Source organism: Podarcis filfolensis (assembly GCF_964270895.1).
Source record: "Podarcis filfolensis genome assembly, chromosome: 14".
NCBI classification, from domain to species: domain Eukaryota; kingdom Metazoa; phylum Chordata; class Lepidosauria; order Squamata; family Lacertidae; genus Podarcis; species Podarcis filfolensis.
Window position 1 is genome coordinate 23163681 of NC_139616.1, and position 26127 is coordinate 23189807.

General features: G+C 42.0%; 1 protein-coding gene across 5 annotated transcripts in view; it reads right to left on the minus strand.

Moving 5' to 3' along the window:
* MCTP2 (multiple C2 and transmembrane domain containing 2) overlaps positions 1–26127 on the minus strand; it is a 109997-nt gene that overhangs the window by 67051 nt on the left and 16819 nt on the right. For all 5 annotated transcript variants that reach the window (XM_083586406.1, XM_083586407.1, XM_083586409.1 and 2 more), the window contains 7 exons: positions 23962–24478; positions 22394–22459; positions 18434–18542; positions 9343–9485; positions 6444–6520; positions 4786–4897; positions 3312–3347 (listed from right to left, as the gene is read on the minus strand). In XM_083586406.1, coding sequence (XP_083442532.1) covers positions 3312–3347; positions 4786–4897; positions 6444–6520; positions 9343–9485; positions 18434–18542; positions 22394–22459; positions 23962–24429 — 1011 coding nt within the window. In that variant the 5' untranslated portion in view covers positions 24430–24478. The remainder of the gene's footprint in view (positions 1–3311; positions 3348–4785; positions 4898–6443; positions 6521–9342; positions 9486–18433; positions 18543–22393; positions 22460–23961; positions 24479–26127) is intronic.

Consider the following 26127-nt stretch of genomic DNA (forward strand, 5'->3'; position numbering starts at 1 on the left):
ACTGGAGATGTTACAGCAGAGGTTGGGTAGCCATCTGCTAGGGGTTCTTTAGCTGTGATCCTGCATTGCAGGGGGCTGGGCTAGATGACACTCCTGTGATATTGTTTAGATTGAGAACATAGGAAGCTGCCTAATAGCAAGTTAGATCCTTGGTCCATCTAGCTCAGCATCGTCTACCATGATTTGCAACAGATCCCTAGGCAAGGACACACTCCCTGTCCTACCTGGAAATGTTGAGAGTTGAAGCTGGGACCTTCTGCATGCAAATGTCCTACCGCTAAACTACAGACCTGATGTTTTGACCGCTACAGGATTCCCCTTTCAGCTGCATCGTGCAAGAGAGCTTCAAAAACAAAGCATCGTCTATAAATGAAACAGTATGTCCTTAAAAGGGACATAACAACTGAATTCACAGAATAAACGATTCACATAATAAAATAAAAATGCAAAAGCCTAATGGATGAGGCCAGCGGCCCCATCTAGTTGAGCATCCTGTTCTCACAGGGGGCCAACCACATGCTTACAGGGAACCCTTAAGCAGGACCTATGTCAAACATCACTCCTGCCTAGCTGTGGTTTCCAGCAACTAGTATTCAGAAGCATTGCAGCTTCTGATCATGGAAGCAGAACATAGACATCATGGCTACCAGCCAGGATAATCTTATCCCCCATGATTTTGTCTAATCCAGGGGTCAGCGAACTTTTTCAGCAGGGGGCCGGTCCACTGTCCCTCAGACCTTGTGGGGGGACCGGACTATATTTTTTGGGGGGAAAGAAAAAAAGAATAAATTCCTATGTCCCACAAATAACCCAGAGATGCATTTTAAATAAAAGCACACATTCTACTCATGTAAAAACATGCTGATTTCCGGACCCTCTGCAGGCCGGATTTAGAAGGCTATTGGGCCACATCTGGCCTCCCAGCCTTAGTTTGCCTACCCATGGTCTAATCCTTTTTTAAAGCCATCAAAGATGCTGGCCAGTTCCTTAGTTTCAGTATGCACCGTGTAAATGAGTACTTTCTCTTGCCAGTCCTGAATCTTCCAACTTTCAGCTTCATTGGTCATCCCTGAGTCCTTGTGTTACGATAAATTGAGGGAGAGAAAAATATATATCTCCGCTGTCTCCATATCATACGTAATTTTAAATACTTCTATCATGTTGCCTCATTCAGAAATGAAGAAAATAATATTGAGTTCTTCCTCCTTCTAATACATTGTCAGATGTCAGAAATGTTGCAGCGGTGGAGGTGATGCGTGGGGTGGGGGTGGGGGGAATACACCAGTGTCAAGTATATGGATCCATTAGAGTGCTTGGGTTTGTTTTTTTATTTCCTTCTGGTCTCTTAATCCAGTCCATCCTCATTTCTTCTGCCCCATCAGGCTCCTCCTGACCATACTTCCATAACCTCCCGTGCCTCCCTGAGATACCCAAATTCCCCCAGCACACAATTTTTCTTTTGTAGCCTTTATGTTCCACCATGTGCGTGCACACACACATTGAACAAAAAAATGAAAAAGAAGAAAAATGGGGGTGGGAAAGAGCCAGTAATGTTTCCACAAGCTGGCATTTCCTAACTAAAGAAAGTTATTGATGTACAAAGCCAGTTTTTTTTTAGTGTGGCAAGAAAATCAATAAACCAGGAAATATGGCTGTGTCAAGTGTTGCCCAGGTAGTCTTTCTGGGAAATCCTTTACTGCCTCTCAGACGGTCGCAGGAGTTGTTGTTTTGTCTTAAGAGCTCGCTCCAGATCCCAAACTCTGCCTTCTGTTTGAAGTACTGACATTCTTCCACCCTCTAGTGACAGCAACAGAAAAAGGCAAAAGGTTTGGAGTTCCCCTCTGCTGCTTTCTCTCCTCTTGTTTCCTTTTGCAAAATAATAATTTTGCCTCTGCTACACACACTTGGTTCACCCTCTTTGGAAACTGTTAAATTTCATTTGTGTGCGATGGCGGGAGGGGGAGAAAGATCTTGAGACTTTTGCCAGAACCTTGCAAACTAAGCAATCTATCAAAAGTTTTGTCTCAGTTATTTTATTTTTTAAAAAAGGAAATATAGAAATAACACATGAAAAGTTACCACCAAAAAAAAAAACGAGAGAGATGGAGGGGTTTTTTAAACTAGATGGACTGTGAAGACCAGAGCTTAGAAGTCTGGATTCTTTTTGAGGGATCTCCAAGGCCAATGAAATAAAGCAAAACTGAACGGCGGTTGAAGAGAGCAGCGCACTACCTTATAGGGCTGTTGCAGAGATCAAATATAGGGTTGAGATGCCAACCCTGAACTCCTTTGAGAAAGGGTGGCGGAAATCCTCAATGATACATTGGGCAATACACATGGGAATGATTGTGGAATACGGACATAAAATCCACAGCATGCTATGGTTTAAGAGAAAACTATAGAAAAGTGTTTTATCAATGGTATCTAACACCGAGAAAATAGGCAAAAATATATAAATCAAAAATGTTGGAAATGCAAAGAGAAAGAAGGTACTTTTTATCATATGTGGTGGTCTTGTAGCAGGGTTAAAGCTTACTGGGAAATGATATATAATGAATTGAAAAAGATGTTGAAAATAAGATTTGTAAAAAGAAGAAGAAGCTTTTCTTTTGGGAATTATAGGGGCAGAACTACCCAAACGGTATAGAAATTTATTCATGTATGTGACTACAGTGACAAGAATGTTATTTGCCCAAAAATGGAAAGAAGAAGCCCCGACGAAAGAAGAGTAGATACAAAAACTTATGCAGAAATGGTGAAACTTACTGGAAAAATAAGAAATAAAGATAACAAACTTTTTATAAATGAATAGAAATGGTTGATTGAATATTTACAAACTAACTATAAACAGATAAGAACATTGGCAGGATTATTGTAATAACCTGCAATTTTATAAGAGTCAATATTTAAAGTACATGAATAAATGAGTAAGTTACTTTAGAATATACAGGAAATATAAAAAATAAATTTAAGGAACTGCAGGAAGGGGGGAAGGAAGTCGAGTTTTGAAATGTTAAAATGATTGGGAAACTATTGAAATGTATATAACTGAAAATCATAAATAAAAAAAAATGGGAAAGAATGGGGAAACACTTTGGGAAGAATATCACCTGGATTCTGAGGAATAAATAAATGGCAAAATTTTGTTAATAATGGAGAAAAGAGGAACACGTGCTTTCCACTCATCCACCTCTCCAGTTGTTCCACCAGTGCGCTAATGTTACCCAAATCAATAACTTTGGGAAGAAGACAGGAGAACAAGACTGCAAGAGTTCCAGATGCACATTGAGGGCAGTTGGCAGGCAACTTACCTTGGGGGTAGAACGCTTTCTTCGGTTCGTCCATCTCTATTTGTCACGTCCCCAAACAGAGCATCCATGGGGCAGAGGAGGAGGGAAGCAGAAAGGGACAAAAAGGTGGAAATAGTTAGCAACTAAGCCTAGCCTTTGAGAAGAGCTCATACAGTGGTACCTCTGGTTATGAACGCTTCTGGTTATGAACGCTTCAGGTTACGAGCTCCACTAACCCAGAAGTACATAGCTGCTTCTGGTTGCAAACTTTGCCCCAGGATGCGAACGGAAATCGCGCGTCACAGGCGCGCACACAGCGGCAGACCCCATTAGCAAAAGCGCGCCTCAGGATAAGAACGGTTTCAGCTTAAGAACGGACCTCCAGAACGAATTACGTTCGTAACCAGTGGTACCACTGTATCTCCTGCAGATTCTTAAGTTCTACAAATGCTATCAGAAAGGCCCTGCATAGATAGAACATTTTAAATGTTTGTAACCTCCTTTTCAACTAAATGTCTCAAAAGAGACCCAAATAGACATACTAAAAGCAATACAATTTTTAAAGCTACTATGTTGTATTATTACATACAATGAAAATGTAATGATGCCATCATGCTGCAGTCTGCTTGGCCACAGACATGTGGCATTGAAAACTGGACTCTCAAGAACTGCTGAGCCATTGCGGGATGGGCAGTTGGGTGGGCAGCTCAGGCAAGCAGCCCAGGTGAGCTGTGGAGGTTTGGCATGGTCTAAGAGAGGGAGGAAGTGAGAGGTGGACCATAAAGAAGGCTGATTGCCGAAGAACTGATGCTTTTGAATTATGGTGCTGGAGGAGACTCTTGAGAGTCCCATGGACTGCAAGAAGATCAAACCTATCCAGGAAATCAGCCCTGAGTGCTCACTGGAAGGACAGATCCTGAAGCTGAGACTCCAATACTTTGGCCACCTCATGAGAAGAGAAGACTCCCTGGAAAAGACCCTGATGTTGGGAAAGATGGCGGGCACAAAGAGAAGGGGACGATAGAGGACGAGATGGTTGGACAGTGTTCTCGAAGCTACCAGCATGAGTTTGACCAAACTGCAGGAGGCAGTGGAAGACAGGAGTGCCTGGCGTGCTCTGGTCCATGGGGTCATGAAGATTTGGACACGACTAAACGACTAAACAACAACAACAAGAGAGGGAGGGGTGGCTTTGTTGAGCTCTGGGGGGTGGGGGATGCTATGGCAAGGAGTAAAGGGAGAAGCAGGTAGTTAAGTTGCCGTTTCCAAAGAAGCAGTCAGGGATTGTGTCTGGAACCATCATTTGCATGCAAATCATGTGCTCTGCCACTGCACTCTGGCACTGCACAGAGTGGGGCCCCACTGAATGCAGTGCACCTGTCCTACCTGCCTCCCTCTATGCCCTGCCAGGGACACTTGACCATCTTCCCACCTGTCCTGATGCCAGTTATTTTTCCTGGAGAAGGATAAGAGAGCCATCTCTTGAACCACTTACATTTCTTTTAACATCTCCTTGTTTCACAGCAAGCCTCACGTCCAACAATATCACACCCATGTCATCCTCTAAGCTGTTTGGATCTTCCAGTTTTAGGGTCAACTCACTAGTCCTGAAAGCAGAAAAGAAGAGTTTATTTAGCCAAAGACTGTCTTTAAGATCACAGCAGACAGCCACCAACTATTATATGGTGCCACTAAGATGCTTTTTCTGTTCTCCATAGCCTGTTACTATTAATGTGCATGATTTACATATTATTTAAATGAGCAGAGGTGGGGCAGTTGTGGCCTTCCAGGTCTTGCTGGACTACATCTCCCATCAATCCTGACCATTCGCTATGCTGCCTGAGGCTGATGGGAATTGGAGTCCAACAACATTTGGAGGACAACAGTTTTGCCAGCCCTGTTCTAGAGCAGTCATTATAAAGAAAAAGGCAGGTGTCTGCATGAGAGACAAAGGGAATAGAAAGAAGAATGGACAAAGTTTTGAGGCCAAGGAGATAATAAAGAATATTAATAATAATAATAATTTATTTATACCCCACCCATCTGGCTGAGTTTCCCCAGCCACTCTGGGCGGCTCCCAACAGAATTAATGATAATAATAATAATAATAATAATAATAATAATAATAATAATAATAAAGCGATCAAACATCAGACATTAAAAACTTCCCTAAACAAGGCTGCCTTCAGATGTCTTCTAAAAGTCAGATAGTTGTTTATTTCCTTGACATCTGGTGGGAGGGCATTCCACAGGGTGGGCGCCACTACCGAGAAGGCCCTCTGTTAGGTTCCTTGCAACCTCACTTCTCGCAGGGAGGGAACCGCCAGAAGGCCCTCAGAGCTGCACCTCAGTGTTCAGGCTGAACAATGGGGGTGGAATCACAGTGACCTAGAGTTGCACCCACACTTTGTGTACCATAGAGCTTATATGAATTTAGAGACAAACATTATTAACAAAATTCTAATTTGAATTTGCTTGCAATATTTCTTTCATAAATTTGAGAAAGGGTATTGGCACAAGTAATAAAAAATTGTACAGACCTATACAGGGTATTGAAATAAGTATATTAAATATACAGTGGAACCTTGATTCTCAAACTTCCGAATGGTTCGACTTCTGAAACGTTCAAAAACCAAGGCTTCCAATTTGCGCAGGCGCCCTGGAAACAATAGCCTACAACCGTATCGGATGTTTGGCTTCCGAAAAATGTTCAGAAACCAAAACACTTACTTCCAGGTTTTCAGCATTCGGGAGCTGAAACATTTGAATACCAAGGTGTTTGAGAACCAAAGTTCCACTGTATATGAATTTAGGTAACTAAGCACTTATCAATGTCCTAATTTATTTTTGTTTTTGTTTTTTTTTGTTTGGGGGGGTCATTATTATTTTTCCCAATTTCCCAATTCTTCATTTAAGACTCTTAGAGGAAACGTAATATCAAATTTCTAAATAATATCCCCTTAAAATTCAAATGCAAGCTGTAAATTTGAAGAGTTTATGCATTTCTCATGGTTTAATTTTAAAAGAAGAAGAGAGAGAAGATTCAGCAAGCTAAATTAGAATTCTGTAAGTTTTAGCATTTCGAGTCTCACAGAATGGATAACCAGCATCCCTAAGTAAATCAAATTAATGTTTAATAAGCTCTAAGCATACCTGTTCAGTTCCAGTTCACCCAGCATGACAACCGCTGAACCCATAAAGTCTGAAGAGGTTAAATCTCGATCATACACCTGATGCATATGGAAACAGGAGAAGTGGGAAAAGAAATATGTATCTGGACACCTGGAAACAATTTCTGCGTTTCAGATAAAAGAGCTATTTGTTCTCATTTAGTTCTACGTCAGGCTCTGCAATTCACGTGAAATGCAACTGTTGATCGCATTTTTTATTGTTGTTTATTGGCCTGGTTCAAAACACTAAGCTGTGGTTTGTTTAGCTAGCATGTGGCTTGTTTGAATGCCTGAACCGAGACAAGCAGACTAACCTGGCTTGTTATCTTGAAATGATGCAAAGCCAAGGTTTGTTGTTGGTTTACAAACCTTGGCTTGCTTTAAACTCGACTTTGGCAATGGTTTCAGCCCAACTATTCTGCTCAGTCATGCTTTGTTTGGCTATCCCAGTTCATGTTATGTACTGAAGTTCTCACCCTGGGCCAGCAGGGGGATACTGTAGATAGTTTTCACTCAGGTCCACATATGCAAATAAGGGATTGAAAGTGACGTTCAGTGATTGGATAGTTACAGAAAATGGTTACTGTTGCGTTCTAGTGGAGCTCTATATAAGCAGGCTGGCTGAACCCTTCAGTTCAGTTCAGTTCTGCTCTGGCCTGTGAATAAACAAGAGGTGTTTGAAGAATCGCTGTGTCGTCTGATATGTTCACCCACAACTTAACAGTTCAGATATTCAACAGGCTATAGGCAAGATAACTGGAAAACAAACCCAGCTTTGGAGAAGCAAATTGGCTTGTGTTTGCTCTGAGAGATGGCTCGATGTTTGTTGAGCAAACCATGGTTTCATGTTACGTGTAAATAAAGCCACTGAGAAGTTTTCAGGTGTATTCATAGCACTTCTCCCCCCCCCCAAAAAAAACCCTCAATATATTTTGTTCACTTTTGTCAACAAAACAACTCAAATTTTCCCTAAAACCAATTTGTAATTATTATTTTTTTAAATGCAGTTTTGGAAGTTTCAAACAAAAACTATGAACGCATTTTTTCTTTGAAGAAATACTCAAAAGAAATAAGAAAACCTGACAAGCTGTTAACTTTTAAAGTTGCTGGTGTTGTGTGTGTGTTTTTTAAGGGATAAAGCTTGCCTTTGCCACCCTCAGACAGATGGTTCCTAACATACCGATAGTTAAAAGTATTCATTGAGATTATGCCCAGAAATAGGTGTTTTTTCTATAGGCAGTGCTTGCAACTGCTATTACGAAGGCTTGTTCTATGGATAAGAAACAGTTTTCAACAGAAAGTTAGGACTATAAGCTCCTTTGTACCAAAGTCAAGTTCCTTTAGCTGAGATTCCTGCATTGCAGGGGGTTAGGCTAGATGACTGTTGGCCCTTACAACTCTATGATTCTATGATTCTGATCCATCTAGCTTAGCACTATCTTCACAGACTGGCAGGGGCTCTCCAGAGTTTCAGAAACATATCTTTCCTAACCCAATGTTGAAATGCCTTTGAAATATACTCAGAGTCGAGTATGGATTTCATGCTCTTTATTCAGCTCATAGTAGTAAGGAATAGAAGTTCCCCCAAAATGTCTGCTTTATATACATTATTTACACAATGGGCCCCACGTGACTGGCTAATTCTGGGATTCTCCTGTAGGCCAATCAGGTTGTGGATTCACTTCCACCTGGAGTTGGATTGGGTGGCTCCTGCGGACCAATCAGACTGCTGCATTCTGGATCCTATTGTTCTAGGACCAATCAGACTTTTGCATTTTGGATCCTATTCAACTCATGGAATGAACCCAAAGCCTTCTCTGCATGAAAATCATGAAATTGCTGACAGAAGAATACAAACCTTGCCTATTATGTACAGATTTGGGGGGGGGGTTCCTCCCATCACCACTGGTAGTTAGGCAGGCTTTTGAAATACTATAAAAATCTAGCTCCTTCCTATTAATAGTGGCACTCCTGAGAAAGTGCTGGTCTGGCCTTGCTTTCTTTCCATCAGGAAAAGAACGACGCTGAGAATTAGAACCTATCTAGATATACAGGAAATGGTCTGGGGGTTGCTATGTAGTAAACTCTACTTATGGGTGAAGGGCTACAACAGATTAGTCTATGGCCACTCTGAATAGAAACTCATTCTGTCTAAAAATATGTTAACCCAGAGAAAAAACACAGAGGGGAATTGCAAAGTTCCAAGGCCATTCTCAAATCGAATCAACGTCAGTCAAGAACATCATCTGTTCTGCATTTTCAAGATGCCATCTGCTTGTAGACAGCACATCTCAAAGATAATTCCTCAGGTGTGAGAGGTTTCATTTGTGTATTTATTCTATCTACGAGCCACCCGTAACATGTGTCTGCGGAGCGATGAACAAATGATAAATAAGACCATTTAAAACGAGAATCTCAAATGTAGACTAAAATCTAGCATAGCTATAACCAGACTCTTCTCTGAGATGGGGGCTGAGATGTCAAGCCACTTTGAGAACTGTAGCTCTGTAAGGGGATTTGGAGATCACCAAATGACTCTCAGCAGCACCCTTCACAAGCCACAGATCCCAGGATTTTGGGGGGCAGGTGCCATGACTGTTCATAGTGGTATAACACTGCTTTAAACACTTGGGGCCCAAGTGAAGCTCCTAGACTACCTTCCCATACCCTCCAACATTTCTCTGATGATAACAGGGACATTCAAAGACAACCTCATATACAATGCACCGCAGCAATCCAGAGAGGATGGTTGCCAGAGCATGGATCATCAAAGAAAACTTATCAGCATCCAGATAGGGTTGTCATACCTGAGGTTCTAGCTTAATGTGGTCAAAAGCCAGCCTTCCCCAGGCCATTTTAAACAAAATTCAGCGGCCGCTTACCTTCACGCAGAGTCTCTGGTCAAGGGCCTGTATTGGAATTATGACAGTTTCATTCCAAACAGGGTTCAGGTTCTTATAGATGACTTTGCTTTTGAAAAGCGTTTTCCCATTCAGCTGAAACTTCACATAAGGGTCACTCGTACCTGAACAAGGAAAGAACGAAAATTCAGTTGATCTAGAAAACATTGTCCCAGCTATCAGGTTAAACCAGTAATTCCCAAACGGTGTATCTTGGCACTCTACAATGAGAAGAGGATTAAGTTAATTAAGGGACCTCTCCAGATGTCCTTTTTATCGTACATTCGTGGTGATTTGTGATTGTGATGGTATCAGTGCTGTTAGAGATGGAACTGGCGTTGTTACTCATTCCGCATTTGTAAGAAATCAAACTTTTAATGTGGCACCACCCACACTTCGGAACTCCCTGCCGATTGGCATCAGGCAAACTCCTTTGCTGTTTTCTTTTCAGCACCTGCTAAAAACTTTTTCCCTGTTCCTGCCAACCTAGCAGTTCGAAAGCACGTCAAAGCACAAGTAGATAAATAGGTACCGCTCCGGCAGGAAGGTAAACGGCATTTCCGTGCGCTGCTCTGGTTCACCAGAAGTGGCTTTGTCATACTGGCCACATGACCCAGAAGCTGTGTGCGGACAAACACCGGCTCCCTCGGCCAGTAAAGCAAGATGAGCGCCGCAACCCCAGAGTCGTCTGTGACTGGACCTAATGGTCAGGGGTCCCTTTACCTTTACCTTACCCAGAAATCAAGAATGCTGACAATGTGTTTTGATCTGGCTTTCAGCTTATTGCTGGTTTTTATTATTTGTTGAGGTTTTGAATTCTTGTTTTTAACTGGGCTTTTTTTTTTTTGCTGAAAATTTCATTGTTTTATTCTTTCCACGAAACACGTTGAGGTTTGTTTTGCTTTTACAATCAAGATATATAAATATATTGTAAGGAATAATTAATACATAACGCACGACCACTTTCAGCACTGTTTATTTAACAAAATTTATGTGCCACTTGACTGTAAGAAAACCTCTGATTGGTTTCCCAGTTTATAAATGGATTGATTTCTTGCAAGTGCGGAATGAGTATTGTGTTCCACCTGTAACATTGCCACCTCCTCAGATTGAAGCAGTTGAGTGGCTGAATATGGGACAAGGCAATTCTGCTCTCAATATCGCTGCAACAGTTTTGGGGGGACATACTGCTTTGCTTCCAGTCGTTGTATGTTTTCACACATTTCTGCCCTGTCCATTCCCACCTCAGTCAGAGAAAGAGAGAGACAGAGAGATGCCATGTTCTATTCACGTCATATATTTAAAGCACTATGATTCCACTTTAAACAGCCATGGCTCCTCCTAAGGAATTCTGGGAGCTGTAGTTAAGGGTGCTAGCAGTTGTTAGGAGACCCCTATTCCCCTTACAGAGCTACAATTCCCAGAGTTCCCTCTCAAGATAAGCAGCCCTGGGAATTGCAGCTCAGTGAGGGGAATAGGGGCCTCCTAACAACACTAAGCACCCTTAACAAACTACAGCTCCCAGAATTCTTTGGGGGAAAACCAAAGCATCATCATAGTGCTTTAAATATGTGGTGTGAATGCACCCATAGGCTCCTGTGGATCAGCCAACTTAGAACTGGATATCCCTTTATTTAATGCAAGGGAAGAGAAACTACTATCATTGCACATTCACAGAAGGAAGGGCAAAGCTCCACAGATAATACCGCTGAGCGTTAAGCATTTCCAATAACCTTCCAGAGGATGTTTCAACGCTTAGAAATGAGATGAACAGAGGTGATTTGCCTTACGTTCTATTGTTAATTTCTCTTAAATATTCCGGTCCCTTCTCTCCTTTCTTAAAAATAAAATAAAGGAAGGGGAGACAAGAAGGCTCAAGAGAAGAGCCGGCCTTTATCTCCCTGATAAGCAGAGGCTGCCAGCATATTAATAATAATTAAAAAAAAGAAGTCCCTCAACTATTAACTACATTAAAAAGGCTATATCTGGAGGAGGCCAGGGAAGCAACTGGTAGAATGAAAACATGAATAAGGAGATTGAAGGCAGGTTGGTCCAAATGCATTCGCTTATCTGTTTCTTAAAAGGAACAAGAACCGCACAACAAAGCACTTTTTAAAAAGAAGAAAGGAAATGAACAGAGACAATATGTTTTTTTTGACTAATGCAATATTCAATCCCCAAATAACCTCTCCTCTTCGAGAAGGGGAGGAAAACATTCTCTGTGGGGATATTCTGCGTTTCTCACATCAACGTTGGAAGTTTTACGGTTGCCGGAACATCCCCACGGCTGCTACCCCGCCTTCCCTTACTGTAAAACAATGCCATTCGTGCAAAACGAAGGGTTTTTGTTGTTTCTGTTAGTTTTCTTTTTTTTAAGCGTGCATCGGGGGGGACGGACGGGTTGGCGGGCAGTTGAGGGGGGTGGGCGGCGGGAGGCGAACTATAATGAAAGAGCCTTTTAATTAAATGAGATTGCCTCCCTGGGATCAGGACTTCATGCTTGTCAGCTTACTCTCAAAATAAACATCTCAGAAGCAGGGCCTCGGCGGTGTCACTTACGGAGGCAAAGCACGCCGGGTAATCCCTAGGTATCTTGACAGCTACATAATGTTCAAACTGTTTCACGGGTGAACGGCAGCACTTGCGTGAAAGAAAATATTAATGTCTGGAATTAATAGGGAAAAAAAGGGGGGGCGGCGTTTGACAGCACCAAAACGGGGGGTGGGGGGGTAGGAGTGTCAAGTTAGGAGAACGTTAATTGTGAGGAGGGAAATAATTGAGAGGCGCTGGGGGGGGGAGAAGAGGAGAGGCGAGAGAAAAGCAACGAACGCGGCAAGCGAAGGAGGGCCTCTCTCTCAGCGCCCACCCCAGAAAAGAAGAAGAAGAAGAAGAAGAAGAAGAAGAAGAAGAAGAAGAAGAAGAAGAAGAAGAAGGAGAAATTGTCTCACTGTCAAGAAAGTAACGTCTCTACTAGGCAAGCCAGCCAGGAGGAGGGGTGAGAAAGGAGAACAGGCGAAAGGAGGAAGGAGCCTCCGTCGCTTGAGATGGCGACGCCAAGGATGAACAAGTGATGGGCCGTCCGCGTCAGCCAACAGATGGGCTTTAACCCCGATAATCAGCAGCTTTGCAAATAACGGGCCTGAGAGGCATTTCCGTAAGCAGAGAGCCGGCTGCCGAGATCCAAACCGGTAGCCAAGCGACTCCCCATTTCAAAATATGTCCATTTGGCCTTCCCTGCTGAGCTCTGAAATGATATTTTCTCTAACCTGCGTGCTGCCGGCACAGCTATGTTTCCAGTCTGTGCCGAAATCCTACACAGTAGTCCAAGAACTTCAATTTTTAAATAAATATATGTTTACCTCCCCTCTATGCTTAGTGGCCAAAGAACATCTGTTTTTAATAGTAACAACAACAACAACAACAATAACAACAACAAAACAACAACAATAATTTATTTATACCCTGCCCATCTGCCTGGGTTTCCCCAGCCACAAATATACAGTTGTATCTTGGAAGTCAAATGGAATCTGTTCCAGAAGTCCCTTCGACTTCCAAAACGTTCGGAAACCAAAGCACGGCTTCTGATTAGCTGCAGGATTTTGAAAACCATTTGAAAACCGGAACACTCACTTCTGGGTTTCTATTGTTCAGGAGCCAATTTGTTTGGGAGCCAAGGTGTTCGAGATCCAAGGTACAACCATATATACTATACCTGAAACTGTTACATACAGCATATAATACCCATTTCCGCATTTGTAAGAAATCAATCTTTTAGTTTGGCAGCAATCAACCGTTGGAACTCCCTGCCAATTGACCACCAGACAGGCTCCTTCGCTGTACCCTTTTTGGCTAAAAACATTTTTGTTTAGGCAAGCCTGTTCAGGCACGGATATGCTGATGTGTTTCTTTCTCTTTTTAGTCTACTGTTATTTTAAATATTATTTCAAAAATATTTTAAATAGTTGTTTTTAACTGTTTTTACTGCTATTTCCATTTTTTTCCATTTTGCAAACAGCTTTGAGGTGGTTTTTATTGTTGCTGTTGTTTTACAATCAAGAGGTATATGCATTTTGGGAAACAAATAAAATAACAAATAAAATAACAAATAAATATTTTTCCCTTGTAAACTTTGTGGGGTGTTTTTTCTCTAACCTACATGCTTTCAGCATGGCTATGTTTTCCCTTCAAGCAGGCAAGCACAAGCTGAGAGGAAAGCAATATGAACTATACATTTTTTGCCCTTCAAACAACCCCATAAATGCTGGCAAATGTTACTACCACTAAATGCTACTGTTTTGTTTAAAAATAAAAATAGGGCACATTGAAAATTTATCCGGGGCCCTGCCTTCCTTCCTAGCTTGAGTGTAAATAAATTCTACATTTGTTTGTTTTGTGTTGTGCATTACCTAAAAATATTAAGCATTTGAAGCAGCACCTAAGTATAATTTACTTAACACAGATGAATGGCATCTAATATAAGGGGCGGGACAGAGTATAAATTCTAAAACCTGAATTGTGAATTATGAGAATGATTGGTTGTTAAGCCACTCTGGAAATTGTAGTCCTGTGAGAGGCATATAATTATGATTATTATGATTAATTATGATTATTATTACAATTAATTTATTAATCATGTCCAAGTCCAATGTTCTAATTGGTATGTCACCTTGGCTTTCAAAAAATCAAAAATTTAAGGAATAGTAGTAGCAGCAATACCCCAGTAGCATGACCTCTGCCAATGTTTCCAGTGAAATTATATGTTATTGGCATGTTTAGGCCCAAGACTAATCTGAAATATCCATGCACAGTTTTGACATTCTTATAAGAGAGAAAGGTTTTGAGCCCTAGTCTCAAGTCCTCTTCCATTCTCTCTGTACGCATTTGGGGCAGATTGTTGGAAAGTTCCTTTTGTAGCGAGAACTTCCTAGCATCACCAGTGCACTGCCTGTACAATCCAATTGGCATTTAATGTTTCTCAAATTAGAGGCAGATATGGTGTTTTAAATGGTTACTGCTGCCCTCTAGCAGTTAAAAGGAGAACTGCCTCTGAACTTTCCCAGTTTCTCACTTGTAGGTGTGTCCTGAAATCAGTGGAAATACCACAGCGGGGGAAATGAAAATAAAAAGTTAATAAAATCAGGACACACTAGTTTTCTTCTCTTTTTTTACCAAAATACATTTGGATATTATAAAATGGAATATATATATAGAGAGAGAGAGAGAGTGCCAGTTTGTTTTGTGGTTAGAGTACTGGATTAAGACCTGCCTCTCAACCTAACCTACCTCACAAGATTGTTGTGGCGATTAAATGCAGGAAGAGGGGGACCATATACACTACCTTGAGCCCCTTGGAGAAAAGGGTGGAATATAATCCAATCGATCCATCGAATCAAATACCTGGTAAAAGAGGTATTTCACAGTGACTGCCCAGACATCTATGAGAAGCCTGCAAGCTGGACATGAGCAATATAGAATCCAGCCCATCCAGCAACTGGCACTGAGAGACATAATGACTCTGACAGTACAAGTAGAAAATAACCATTGTGGCTAGTTGAGAGCCAGTGTGGTGTAGTGGTTAAGAGTGGTAGTCTTGTAATCTGGGGAACCGGGTTCGCGTCTCCGCTCCTCCACATGCAGCTGCTGGGTACCTTGGGCTAGTCACACTTCTTTGAAGTCTCTCAGCCCCACTCACCTCACAGAGTGTTTGTTGTGGGGGAGGAAGGGAAAGGAGAATGTTAGCCGCTTTGAGACTCCTGAAGGGGAGTGAAAGGCGGGATATCAAATCCAAACTCTTCTAGTAGCATGGATAGCCTTGTCCTCCACGAATTTGGAAATGTGTACATGATGCTGGGGATATGGGCTGCCTGGATCTCTGCAGAAAGGAGGGAACCAGATGACCCAAACCAAGTCTAACACTGCTGCAGTGGTCGAAGGTTTGTTTGTGCATATGCCATAATGGGATCAAGAGCCATTTCACATAGCAAAAGCGGCAAACACAAACTCATCGACAAGTCTTCTCATCGGTGCATGACTTTGCTTTTTCATTCTTATCTATGTATCTAAAACTATCATGCATGAATTAGTCCTCAGGGCAAATTCTTGCCTGCTTGCCACTGTGGCAATCACTGAAAGCCTGAGAATAAGGAACTGCCTTTCTGTTCAATTTTCTGGGTGCTTGAATTGTAAAGGTGTCTGCAAAACAACTCATCTTGATGTCCAATGAGACGCAACTAGCAGCCCATGATCCTGTCACGACTATAGCAGTGGGAGGGAAGGAGTTAACCCTTCCCCTCCCCCCTTTGGATGCCATTTTGCATTAAACCACTGGAAGCACTCGTAAGAGATTTGGGCATCTGTATGCTATATTTTCCTGGTTACATCTGAATCAGAAGAGGCCAGGGCCTGGTTGAAGGCCAGTGAAATGAGGCCAAATCATGGTAAGATGGAATCTTTGTGGGTAAGGGGTTCCCAGATCTGGGAGTTCACCTGTCTCTGAAGAAACAGGTGCACAGGTTGTGGGTGCTCCTAGGTATAACTTTTGTCACTGTAGGCTTATGCAACTTCTGTGGTGAGGAGGGGCTATTATTAGATTAGGTTGAAACACCAACCACACCTTTCCAGGACAGGGATTGGACTACTGTAATGCACTCTGTGTAGGGCTTCCCTTGAGATTGGTCCAGGAGCTGTAGCTGGTGTAGAACGCTGCTACCGAGTTGTTGAGTGGAGCACCAGGTCATGCAGATATTATAGCTGTGCTGGGAGAACAGCACTGCCTGCCAATCAGCTACAAAGCCATGGCTGTAGTGTGGCATAGTGGTTAAGAGTGCTGGACCAGGACCTGGGAGACCAGGGTTCAAATCCCCAAGCAGCTATGAAGTTCACTGAGTGACTTTAGGTGTGTCCCTACGTCTTAGCCTAACCTACCTCATAGGGTTGTTCTGAGGATAAAATAGGAGGAGGAAGTGTGTGTGCCACTTTGAGCTCCTAGGGGGAAAAGGTGGGATATAAATACAGTAGTAGCTGCAATAACAACAACAACAACTATAAAGCCCTGAGCAAATCAAGACTAGGTTACCTAAAAGACCGCATGCCCCTCTATAGACCTGCAAGATCACTTAGATCATCTGGGGAAATTCTACTTGTGGTGCCACACTCTACAGCAGGGATAGGCAACCTAAGGCCCGGCGGCTGGATGCGGCCCAATCACCTTCTCAATCCGGCCCATGGACGCTTCAGGAATCAGCGTGTTTTTACATGAGTAGAATGTGAGCTTTTATTTAAAATGCATCTCTGGGTTATTTGTGGGGCATAGGAATTCGTTCGTTTATTTTATTTTTTCAAAATATAGTCCGGCCCACCACAGGGTCTGAGGGACAGTGGACTGGCCCACAGCTGAAAAAGGTTGCTGACCCCTGCTCTACAGAATATCACAGGGTGGTGATCGGAAAATATACATTTACTGCTGTCGCCCCATCAGTTGCGTCCTACGTCTTGCAAAGACTTATCCTTTTTGTCTAGGCTTTCCCTGTTTACCATAAGATTCGACCCGGATTTATATGCATGAATTCCCTAGATCTGTTTCATTTGTTTTTATGTCTTTATACTGTTTTGTTGATTTTAGGCTACATTGGATACTGGTTTGTATACTGTACATATTTAAAAAACATTAAGGGGTTTAGAAAGGCTTTAAAATAAATATATAAATATATTTTCCCAACAGAAATTGCCACATACAGAGCACACTTTGCCAGTTTATGAAACAGCTGAAATTTTGTCACAAGAATTGTGCAAACATGTGCATATGTATGTGCAGGTGAGCAGTCTTTCACTGCTGTCTTGCAATGTTTAAAGCATCACAATCTTTCCTGCAGCATGGAAAAATATCCACAAGAGGGCACCACCAAAACAGACACAGATTTTGTCCCAGTGTCCTGCGGATACTGTCACATATAAAGTATGTGTTTTGCAAAGTAAAAGCTTAGTATTTCCCACAAAAGTAGATCCTGCCTCAACCACAGCTGGAGGACCCCAGGTTCCCTTGATAGTTTTCAGCCATTATCCCAGCTCACTCTAAGACAACTTCATGTGACTACTTCATGAATGCAAAATTCAGTACTGGGCAGAAGAATTGAGATTTTGAGAACTGTTCCCCTTCTGTTTGTTTTGTTTAAGCAGCAATTTTGTAGCTCTTGTCACAGCAAAGATAGGTTTGAAACTATGAAGTCAGAAAGCAGAAAAAGTAGTTCATGGCCAGTGATTGAATACAGTGTAACTCGGGTTACATACGCTTCAGGTTACAGACTCCACTAACCCAGAAATTGGGACGCGGGTGGCACTGTGGGTAAAACCTCAGTGCCTAGGACTTGCCGATTGTATGGTCGGCGGTTCAAATCCCCGCGGCGGGGTGAGCTCCCGTCGTTCGGTCCCAGCTCCTGCCCACCTAGCAGTTCGAAAGCACCCCTAAGTGCAAGTAGATAAATAGGTACTGCTTTATAGCGGGAAGGTAAAAGGCATTTCCGTGTGCTGCGCTGGTGCCGGCTCACCAGAGCAGCTTCGTCACGCTGGCCACGTGACCCGGAAGTGTCTCCGGACAGCACTGGCTCCCGGCCTCTTAAGTGAGATGAGCGCACAACCCTAGAGTCGGACATGACTGGCCCGTACGGGCAGGGGTACCTTTTTAACCCAGAAATAGTGCTTCAGGTTAAGAACTTTGCTTCAGGATTAGAACAGAAATCATGCTCCGGCTGCGCGGCAGCAGCAGGAGGCCCCATTAGCTAAAGTTAGCTTCAGGTTAAGAACAGTTTCAGGTTAAGAACGGACCTCTGGAACGAATTAAGTACTTAACCCGAGGTACCACTGTAATTGATACAAAGAAAGAGTTTCCGTGCAAAATCCCATCATGTATACAAGAAATCATAACATGTGGATAAGACCCAACCCTCAGGTGCACAGCAAGTTGCAAAATTGGCTCTTGGAGCTCAGCTAAAGCTCCACTCCAGTTATCTGTACATCTTTGAAGAAGAAGAGGAAGAAGAAGGATCAGCATTGTACATATAGCAAGAGACTGACTCACCGCAGCGATCCCTGATGACCAGGTTTCTGCCTTCCTTCAGATGTATTGTTAACAGATATGCAAATGTGGTGGGCAATTTGCTCAAACCATCGCTTCCTTCCTCAAGCATCTGTGGGAAAAGTTTCAAAAGGAAAGGTATACATCAGTTTTACTTCTCATAAAGAGCATGTACTAAACACAGATCCACCCTATCACAATTCTATGAATCTGAAAGCTAGGACCACATGAAAGACTACTAAAAGTAGACACAACACATTGTGTCTTGCCTAGGCATTAAGGTCATCATCCAAGGCCCTTCATTGACTGCCATCATTTGTGTGCTCAGGCAATTATTTGCCATCACTCTGTCCTTTTCTGGTTCCATTGGGATCATCTTCTTATTCACAACACTGTTTCTCATGATGCTTTCATTTAATTGTATCTTAAAGAGGGGTGGGCAAGTCTGTCAATTTTGGTTTCTCGGTTTCTCTTTTTTTCCCAACCTTAAATTCCATTCTCTACATTTTTACATCAGTCTGCAAAAAGAAATTCACACAGAAAAAATCCTCGTGTAGAAAAGTAAAGGAATTTTGGGATACAGTTTACAATGAACTCAAAAAAATATTGAAGATTACCTTTTGGGGTGGGAGAAACATGAAGCCTTCCTTTTAGGCATCATAAGACACTGATATACCAAATATTTCTTTATGCCACCATGGCAGCAAGAATTCTAATAGCTAGAAACTGGAAAGGAGATGTGATACCGACGAAATTGGCGTGGCAATCAAAACTGTTAGAATCTGCAGAATTGGCTAAAATGACGGAAAAACATTTATAAAGGAATGGGACCTGTACAGAAAGTATCTCAGGGAGCACTGCAAGAATTTGAACTCATTGGCAGGCCTGGAGTAACTTCTGTAGAAAATTTGGAAATTATAGAAACTTAAGAGAATAAAGATGCATTAGCATTGATAAAGATGTGTGACAATTTAAAAAGTAATAAGGTATCATAATGGGGTGATGGAAAGCCATTATAGAAGATATATATTAGGAAATTATTGTATTTAGATGTATTGTGTTAAAGCGTTTTTTGTTGTTGTTGGTTGGTTGGGTTTTTTGTTGGAACTAATAAAGCAAAAATAAATAAATAAATAAATAAATAAATAAATAAATAAATAATCCTCAAGAAATTTCATCAGCATTTTAATGTGAATTTTTCCTAAAATAGACATTTTTATATGCAATGTTGTCTCTCTCTCTCTCTCACACACACACACTCTTACAAAGCAATTTTCCCTAATCGAAAGCATTTTTACAGGTTTCTTTCACTAACATATGCATCTTTATGTTAGTTATGTTTACTCTAGGATATGCATTTTCATTCATATTACTTGGCTGGAGAATAGCACTGCAAAATTCAGGGAAGTGCAGATTTTGAAGAATGGCTGTGTTTCGTTTGCGTATTTTTCAAAAAGTGTGAATTTGGAGGTTTGCCTTCAAATGCAAACTGAACTCAATTCCCGCCCCCCAATCCTCAACTTTAAATTTATTTTGTAGTTGTTGTATATACCACTCTGGAATCTGTTTGGATGATGGGTAGTTTGGGCATTTTAAAAGTGGGTAAAACTGGTCTGATTCTGACACTACAATCAAATTGTGGCTTGACCATTGGGGAGATGCTTTGAGATCCTAAGCTTCCCCCTTTGCGCTCAAATTCATTACCTCTTCTCCAGGTTCACACAAACCGTAGTTACCCTCCAAACCAGAATCAGAAACCATAGTTTGAACTGGATTTTCAGTTCTGAGCTGGAAGTAAAAGGTAAAGGACCCTGACAGTTAAGTCCAGATGCAGACAACTCTGGGGTTGCGGTGCTCATCTCGCTTTACAGGCCGAGGGAGCCAACGTTTGTCCACAGACAGTTTTTACGGGTCATGTGGCCAGCATGTCTAAGCCGCTTCTGGCAAAACCAGAGCAGCATACAGAAACACCATTTACCTTCCCACCAGAGCAGTACCTATTTATCTACTTGCACTTTGACATGCTTTCAAACTGCTAGGTTGGCAGGAGCTAGGCCCGAGCAATGGGAGCTCACCCCGTCACAGGGATTCGAAAGGCCGACCTTCTGATCAGCAAGCCCAAGAGGCTCAGTGGTTTAGACCACAGCCCCACCCATGAGCTTGTGGTAAACCATAGTTTAAACCAAGAAGGGAAGGAGTAAATTGGAAGACATGAGTGTGAAGCCCTTTGTAATGGCCAGTTTGACTATTACATCTAATCTGGGTCATTGATTTAATGATCCCTAGATTTACATTTGCAGAGGTAACATGAATACAGGGATTGGGAGAGGAGAGAGTGTTGTGTAGTTATTAAATTAGCTAGAGTATCTATATGCATATAGACAGGGCAGATAGATAGTCAAAGCTGGGGGGGGGGGAATATGGGAGAATCGTACGTTGGAAATGTTGTCTATAGGAATAAAAGAAAATTATTATAAATTAATTTGGAGATGGTATTTAACACCAGTCAGATTAAATCAAATAAACAAGGAATATTTGGTGTTATGTTGGAGGGAATGCCAGGAAACTGGGGATGATGTTCACATGTGGTGGGGGTGTAAATATGTACTATTTTTCTGGCAAAGGGTGTTTAAGGAGATAACAGAAATCACTGGGTTAAAGTCTAGAGGCAGCATTATTATCAATTTACGATGGGGTGGAAGGTTCACAGGCTACGAAGCACTTGCTCACAAATTTATTGACAGCTGCATGAATTATGATAGCTAGGAAGTGGAAGGGGCAAGCAGAATATAAAATGGAAGAATTGTATAAAGAGGTGTGGGACATAGCTATTAATGATAAATTAACAGGTGCCATTAAGGTAAGACGGGGAATATTCAGGAGACGTGATTTTGAGGAGATATGGAGGGTGTTTGTAGAATTCGTACTGTTAAAATGGAAAGGGGTCAAACCATTGCAAGAGGTGTTGAAATTATGGGAAGTCAGATAGTTACAATGGAGTGGTCTTAGTGGTGTGGAGCACATTTTTATTCTTATTTATGTATGATTATTACTTTGTCAAAATAAAATAATAATGATGATGATGATGATGAGAGAGAGAGCTAGAGTAGGACCTGGGAGATCAAGGTTCAAATTTCCATTCGGCCATGAAGCTCACAGGGTGATTTTGGGCCAATCACCACCTCTTAGCCCAGGCATCCCCAACCTGTGGCCCTCCAGATGTTTTGGCCTACAATTCCCATGATTCCTAGCTAACAGGACCAGTGGTCAGGAATGATGGGAATTGTAGTCCAAAACATCTGGAGGGCCAAAGGTTGGGGATGCCTGTCTTAGCCTAACCTGGAAGATTGTATAACCAACTAAGGTAAGAGTCACGTTTATTGCTCCACCTACTTTTACCTGTCCATGTGTGTCCTCTGGAAGGACATGCAGCCCCTGGGCTGAAAAATGTTCCTCACTTTCTGTTAGGTCACAGTGCATTCAAAACAGATTTCAGAACAAGTCACCACATCATTGGGGACTAGTGCTGCAGACAAGGTTACTTCTGCAGGAGGCAACATGAGAGTAACACAAGAATCCAATCTTAGGGAAGGCAGAAACCAAGGAACATGCTGAGTCAAAGTCCATCTAGCTCAATATTGTCTTCTCCAAGATTTCTGACAGGGGACTTTTCTAGCCCTACCTAGAGGTGCCATTATTGAATCAGATCTTCTACATGCAAATCAGATGCTCTGGCACTGAGCCATAGCCTTTTCCATTAGATGGAGGTGAACCCAACACACCTCCACCTGCCTTGAGAACCATTAACCGCACCACAATTCTTCCACATTCCTTCCTGTTATGCAATGCCCATTGCTAGATTCTACAAAAGTGATTTCTATTAACACAAGCTTCAGAGGCTCTGCACCTGGTATTTGCAACTTACAGCCTGGCATTCATTTTTTTAAAAAATGTACCACTCACCGACTGCTCCTCAAACAGCTGAGAAGAGCTGGAGGAGTCAAGGATGGAGCCTCCGCCATACGAACGCTATGAAAAGAATAGAACAGAGGTTGTATTGACATTGCATTGTATTGCTGTTGCTCAATCCTTCAGCGACGACGTTCCATTCCAGTGCGAAAAAAGAAAGAAAAGAGAAAGGTGCAAAAAGGAAAAAAGGGCTTATCTTTGAGCAAGTTGAGGAATGTCACCGGACAGCAGACCAAGTCACATGCTTTCCCCCATCATTCACATACATAATGTGTCAAGCCTGGTGCTGTGAGCCCATACACACTATGGTCCAAACTGCACAATCATGCAAGCCAGATTACTTGGTCTAGATGATTCGCAGCAGCTCTGCAGGGTTCCAGGTGAAGGACATTCCCAACCCCTCCCTGGAGATAATGAGGATTAAGCCTGAGACCCTTCTCGCTGCAAACCAGATACTCTACCACTAAGCTGCGGCACTTTCCCAAGGTTCCAGTCCTCATGTTTCTGAATAAAGGGTTGAAGTAAACGGGAACATTAGAGCCTGCCTTATTAGACTATCATCTGTTGTCCACATTGACTAGCAGTGTCTTTTGGGGGTTTCAAACAGGAGATAATCCCAGACCTACCTGGAGGTGCCAAGGATTGAACCCAAGACCTTCTGCATTTGCTGTTTTACTGTTGTTGCTGCTGTTTGTAGGGTAGATGGATAACCACGCAATTGCACATACAGGCCTATGAACTAGCTCACACTTCACATTATGCACAAGGTAAAGGGGAAGGGCAACCAAACAATCCATCCCACAAACTGGATCACCAGCCAGCTGGCGTCAGATCTGGGCCAGTGCTGTGGTGGCACATTCTTTCCAACTAAAGGATCCCCAAAATCCTAGGTTCAAAGAATGGTGAGATTTCCCCTACCAATATGAGGATTTGTAGGGGAAATGTCAGGGATTGGATGGGGATTGGTTGACTGTAATATGTAAGGATGAGTGACCATATCAGTTTTGCTTTCTAACCTTTCCATTTTTAAGATCAGTTCTCCATATTTCCGTGTCAGTTTGTGATGAAAGAGTCCTCATGAAAATTCATCAGCGTGTTTGTGCATATTTAACATACACATTTTTGCACACCATTTCCCCTAAAATAATGTTATTTTCATCAACACATGCATTTTTGTGGAGACATTATCCCAGTATATGCATTTTTGTACACATTACTTGGTTGGCAAATTGCATTGCAAATTTCAGAAAAGGACAAATTTCAAAGGACTGCTGTGTTTCAGCTTGCATACCGTTTTAGAAAGTGTGAATTAGATAAATTCATTTTTAAATGCAAACTGAATTGACTTTCTCTCCCACCCTTAGTAATATGCTTGTTGTACAGTAGAAACACAGATGTGTATATAGCATATAAATGTTTTGATCCCCTTTGGGGGCTCACCAACTGACCTTCCCTCCACAACCTTGAGGGAATGTGGCACACAGGGCAAAGGTTCCTCCCCCTTCCTCTAGCATCAGGTCTAAACCAGCCCACTGACATTGGTCAACCCCCAGGCACATTACCTCAAGAACATCTTCTGCAAGCTCACTGCTAAAACTGCTTCTTTTCAATAATTCAAAGAGATCTTCACTGGATTTCCGCTTCACGTCCAACTGTGGGCCACAGGCAACCGGTTCCTCAACTCCAATTTCCAAGTGCACAGTCTCCTGCTGGTTCCACTGCCACTTCTCCCCACTCTGTTTTGAGGAAGAGCTGCTGCTCTCCTGAAGGAACATCTCCGTTGCAGAAAAACCACTGGGGAAATAAGTGGACAGAGCCTTGGAACGCGAACAATTTATTTCTTCTTCAACAACGGTCTCCACGTCCAACATGTCCGGTACTGAGGAACTAAGACGCCGGTCTAACGGATGCCTTTTCCTGGTCTCCACTAGTTTAGAAGAGCTTTTCTTAGTCCTTCTGATGCTGAAGTTTTGTAACCTTCTTGTTTTTTGTTTGAATGATCCCCAGACAGAAGACTTATCCAGTTCCATGATTAAACTGGATTTTCCACACCAGGTCCTAAGGCCTTTCCATTGACTCCTAGGGGTGATGTAGAGAGGGACAGAACATAAGGAGAAACGAAGTGAGCTGTAGCAATACAGAGACTTGAATCATAGATTGGAATGTCTCAGACCTGAGTCAAAACAGGTTGCATTACTAATTCCTCCCAGTGTAGGAACAAAATAATCTCACAGGCAATCAGGAAGGAAATAAAGGAAAGAGAGTTTTTAATCCTACATAAATCTATCATGAGGATAAAAATAACCAGGGGGTGAGCTATTTTGATTATTTCCAAGATTTGACATGATGGGAATTCTCAAATGCTATATATAAAAAAAGATGCTACCAGGCATTGTGCTGTAGGACAGGCAACTAGACTCTTTTTGGGTGTTTATTGATGAATCACCAACAAGTATTAACTCCGAGGTGTAAGCCTTATTGTGATTATACACAGCAGTACACAGCCAAGAGCATAGGCTGAAAATGTTCCACAGGTCTGCATTTGGTCAAAGCCTCAATGCAAGGCCAGCTGTGAAAGCTGTGTACACTACCACAAGTTCCATGACTGATTTACTGGTGCAGTCCCCAAACTCAGTATTGAAAGGGCACAAGATGTTGGACATAACATTATGTTTGCTGACTGGGAACAGTTGTGGACCACCGGTATGAAATTTACAGCATGTAATGCCCTAAGAGAGAATATTATGAAAATGATATATAGGTGGTACATGACCCCAGTCAAGCTCGCAAAAATATATCATTTGCCTGATAATAAATGTTGGAAATGTAAGGAGGTTGAAGGTACATTCTTTCACCTTTGGTGGACGTGCCCAAAGATTAAGGCTTTCTGGGAGATGATTTATAATGAAATGAAAAAGGTATTTAAATATACCTTCTTGAAGAAACCAGAGGCTTTTCTCTTGGGCATAGTCGGCCATTTGGTGCCAAAGAAGGATAGAACTTTTTTTATGTATGCTACAACGGCAGCAAGAATACTTATAGCAAAGCACTGGAAGACGCAAGATCTACCCACTCTGGAAGAATGGCAGATGAAATTGATTGACTGTATGGGACTGGCAGAAATGACCGGCAGAATCCGCGACCAGGGAGAAGAGTCGGCAGAAGAAGATTGGAAGAAATTTAAGGACTATTTACAGAAATATTGCAAAATTAATGAACTTTGAAAGATGCTGGATTGAATTTATGTGGTCTCTAGCTGTTATGGTAAAAAGAATTGGTATAAATATTGTTTAAGTTACAAAATTTAAGAAGTTGATTGGAAAATAAGGTGTTAGGTAAATGGAATGTTAAGAGATTAGGATTTGCTGGATAAACAATTTGAACTAGAAAACAAGAAGGGGAGGTATGCGGAAGTCAAGGAAATATGTTATTGAAAAATTGGTATTGAAATTGATTTTTGTTTGTATAAAATTGAAAACTCTAATAAATATTTATAATAAAAAAAAGAAAGTATTGGATCGCCTTACTTTCATCCAGCTTCTAGAAAACGACCTGGGTCTAAGGAAAGGCATTGACCTCACATGGAGCAATAAAGAGGACTTTGAAAGACTCTGAGCCTTGCATCCAAGTATAACCATTGTTTGGTCCCATCTGCTGGAAAGGCGATATCGGCATGATAGCCCTGACCAGGCAGGCATCAATAGAGCAAGAAAGAAGGCCAACCGTTC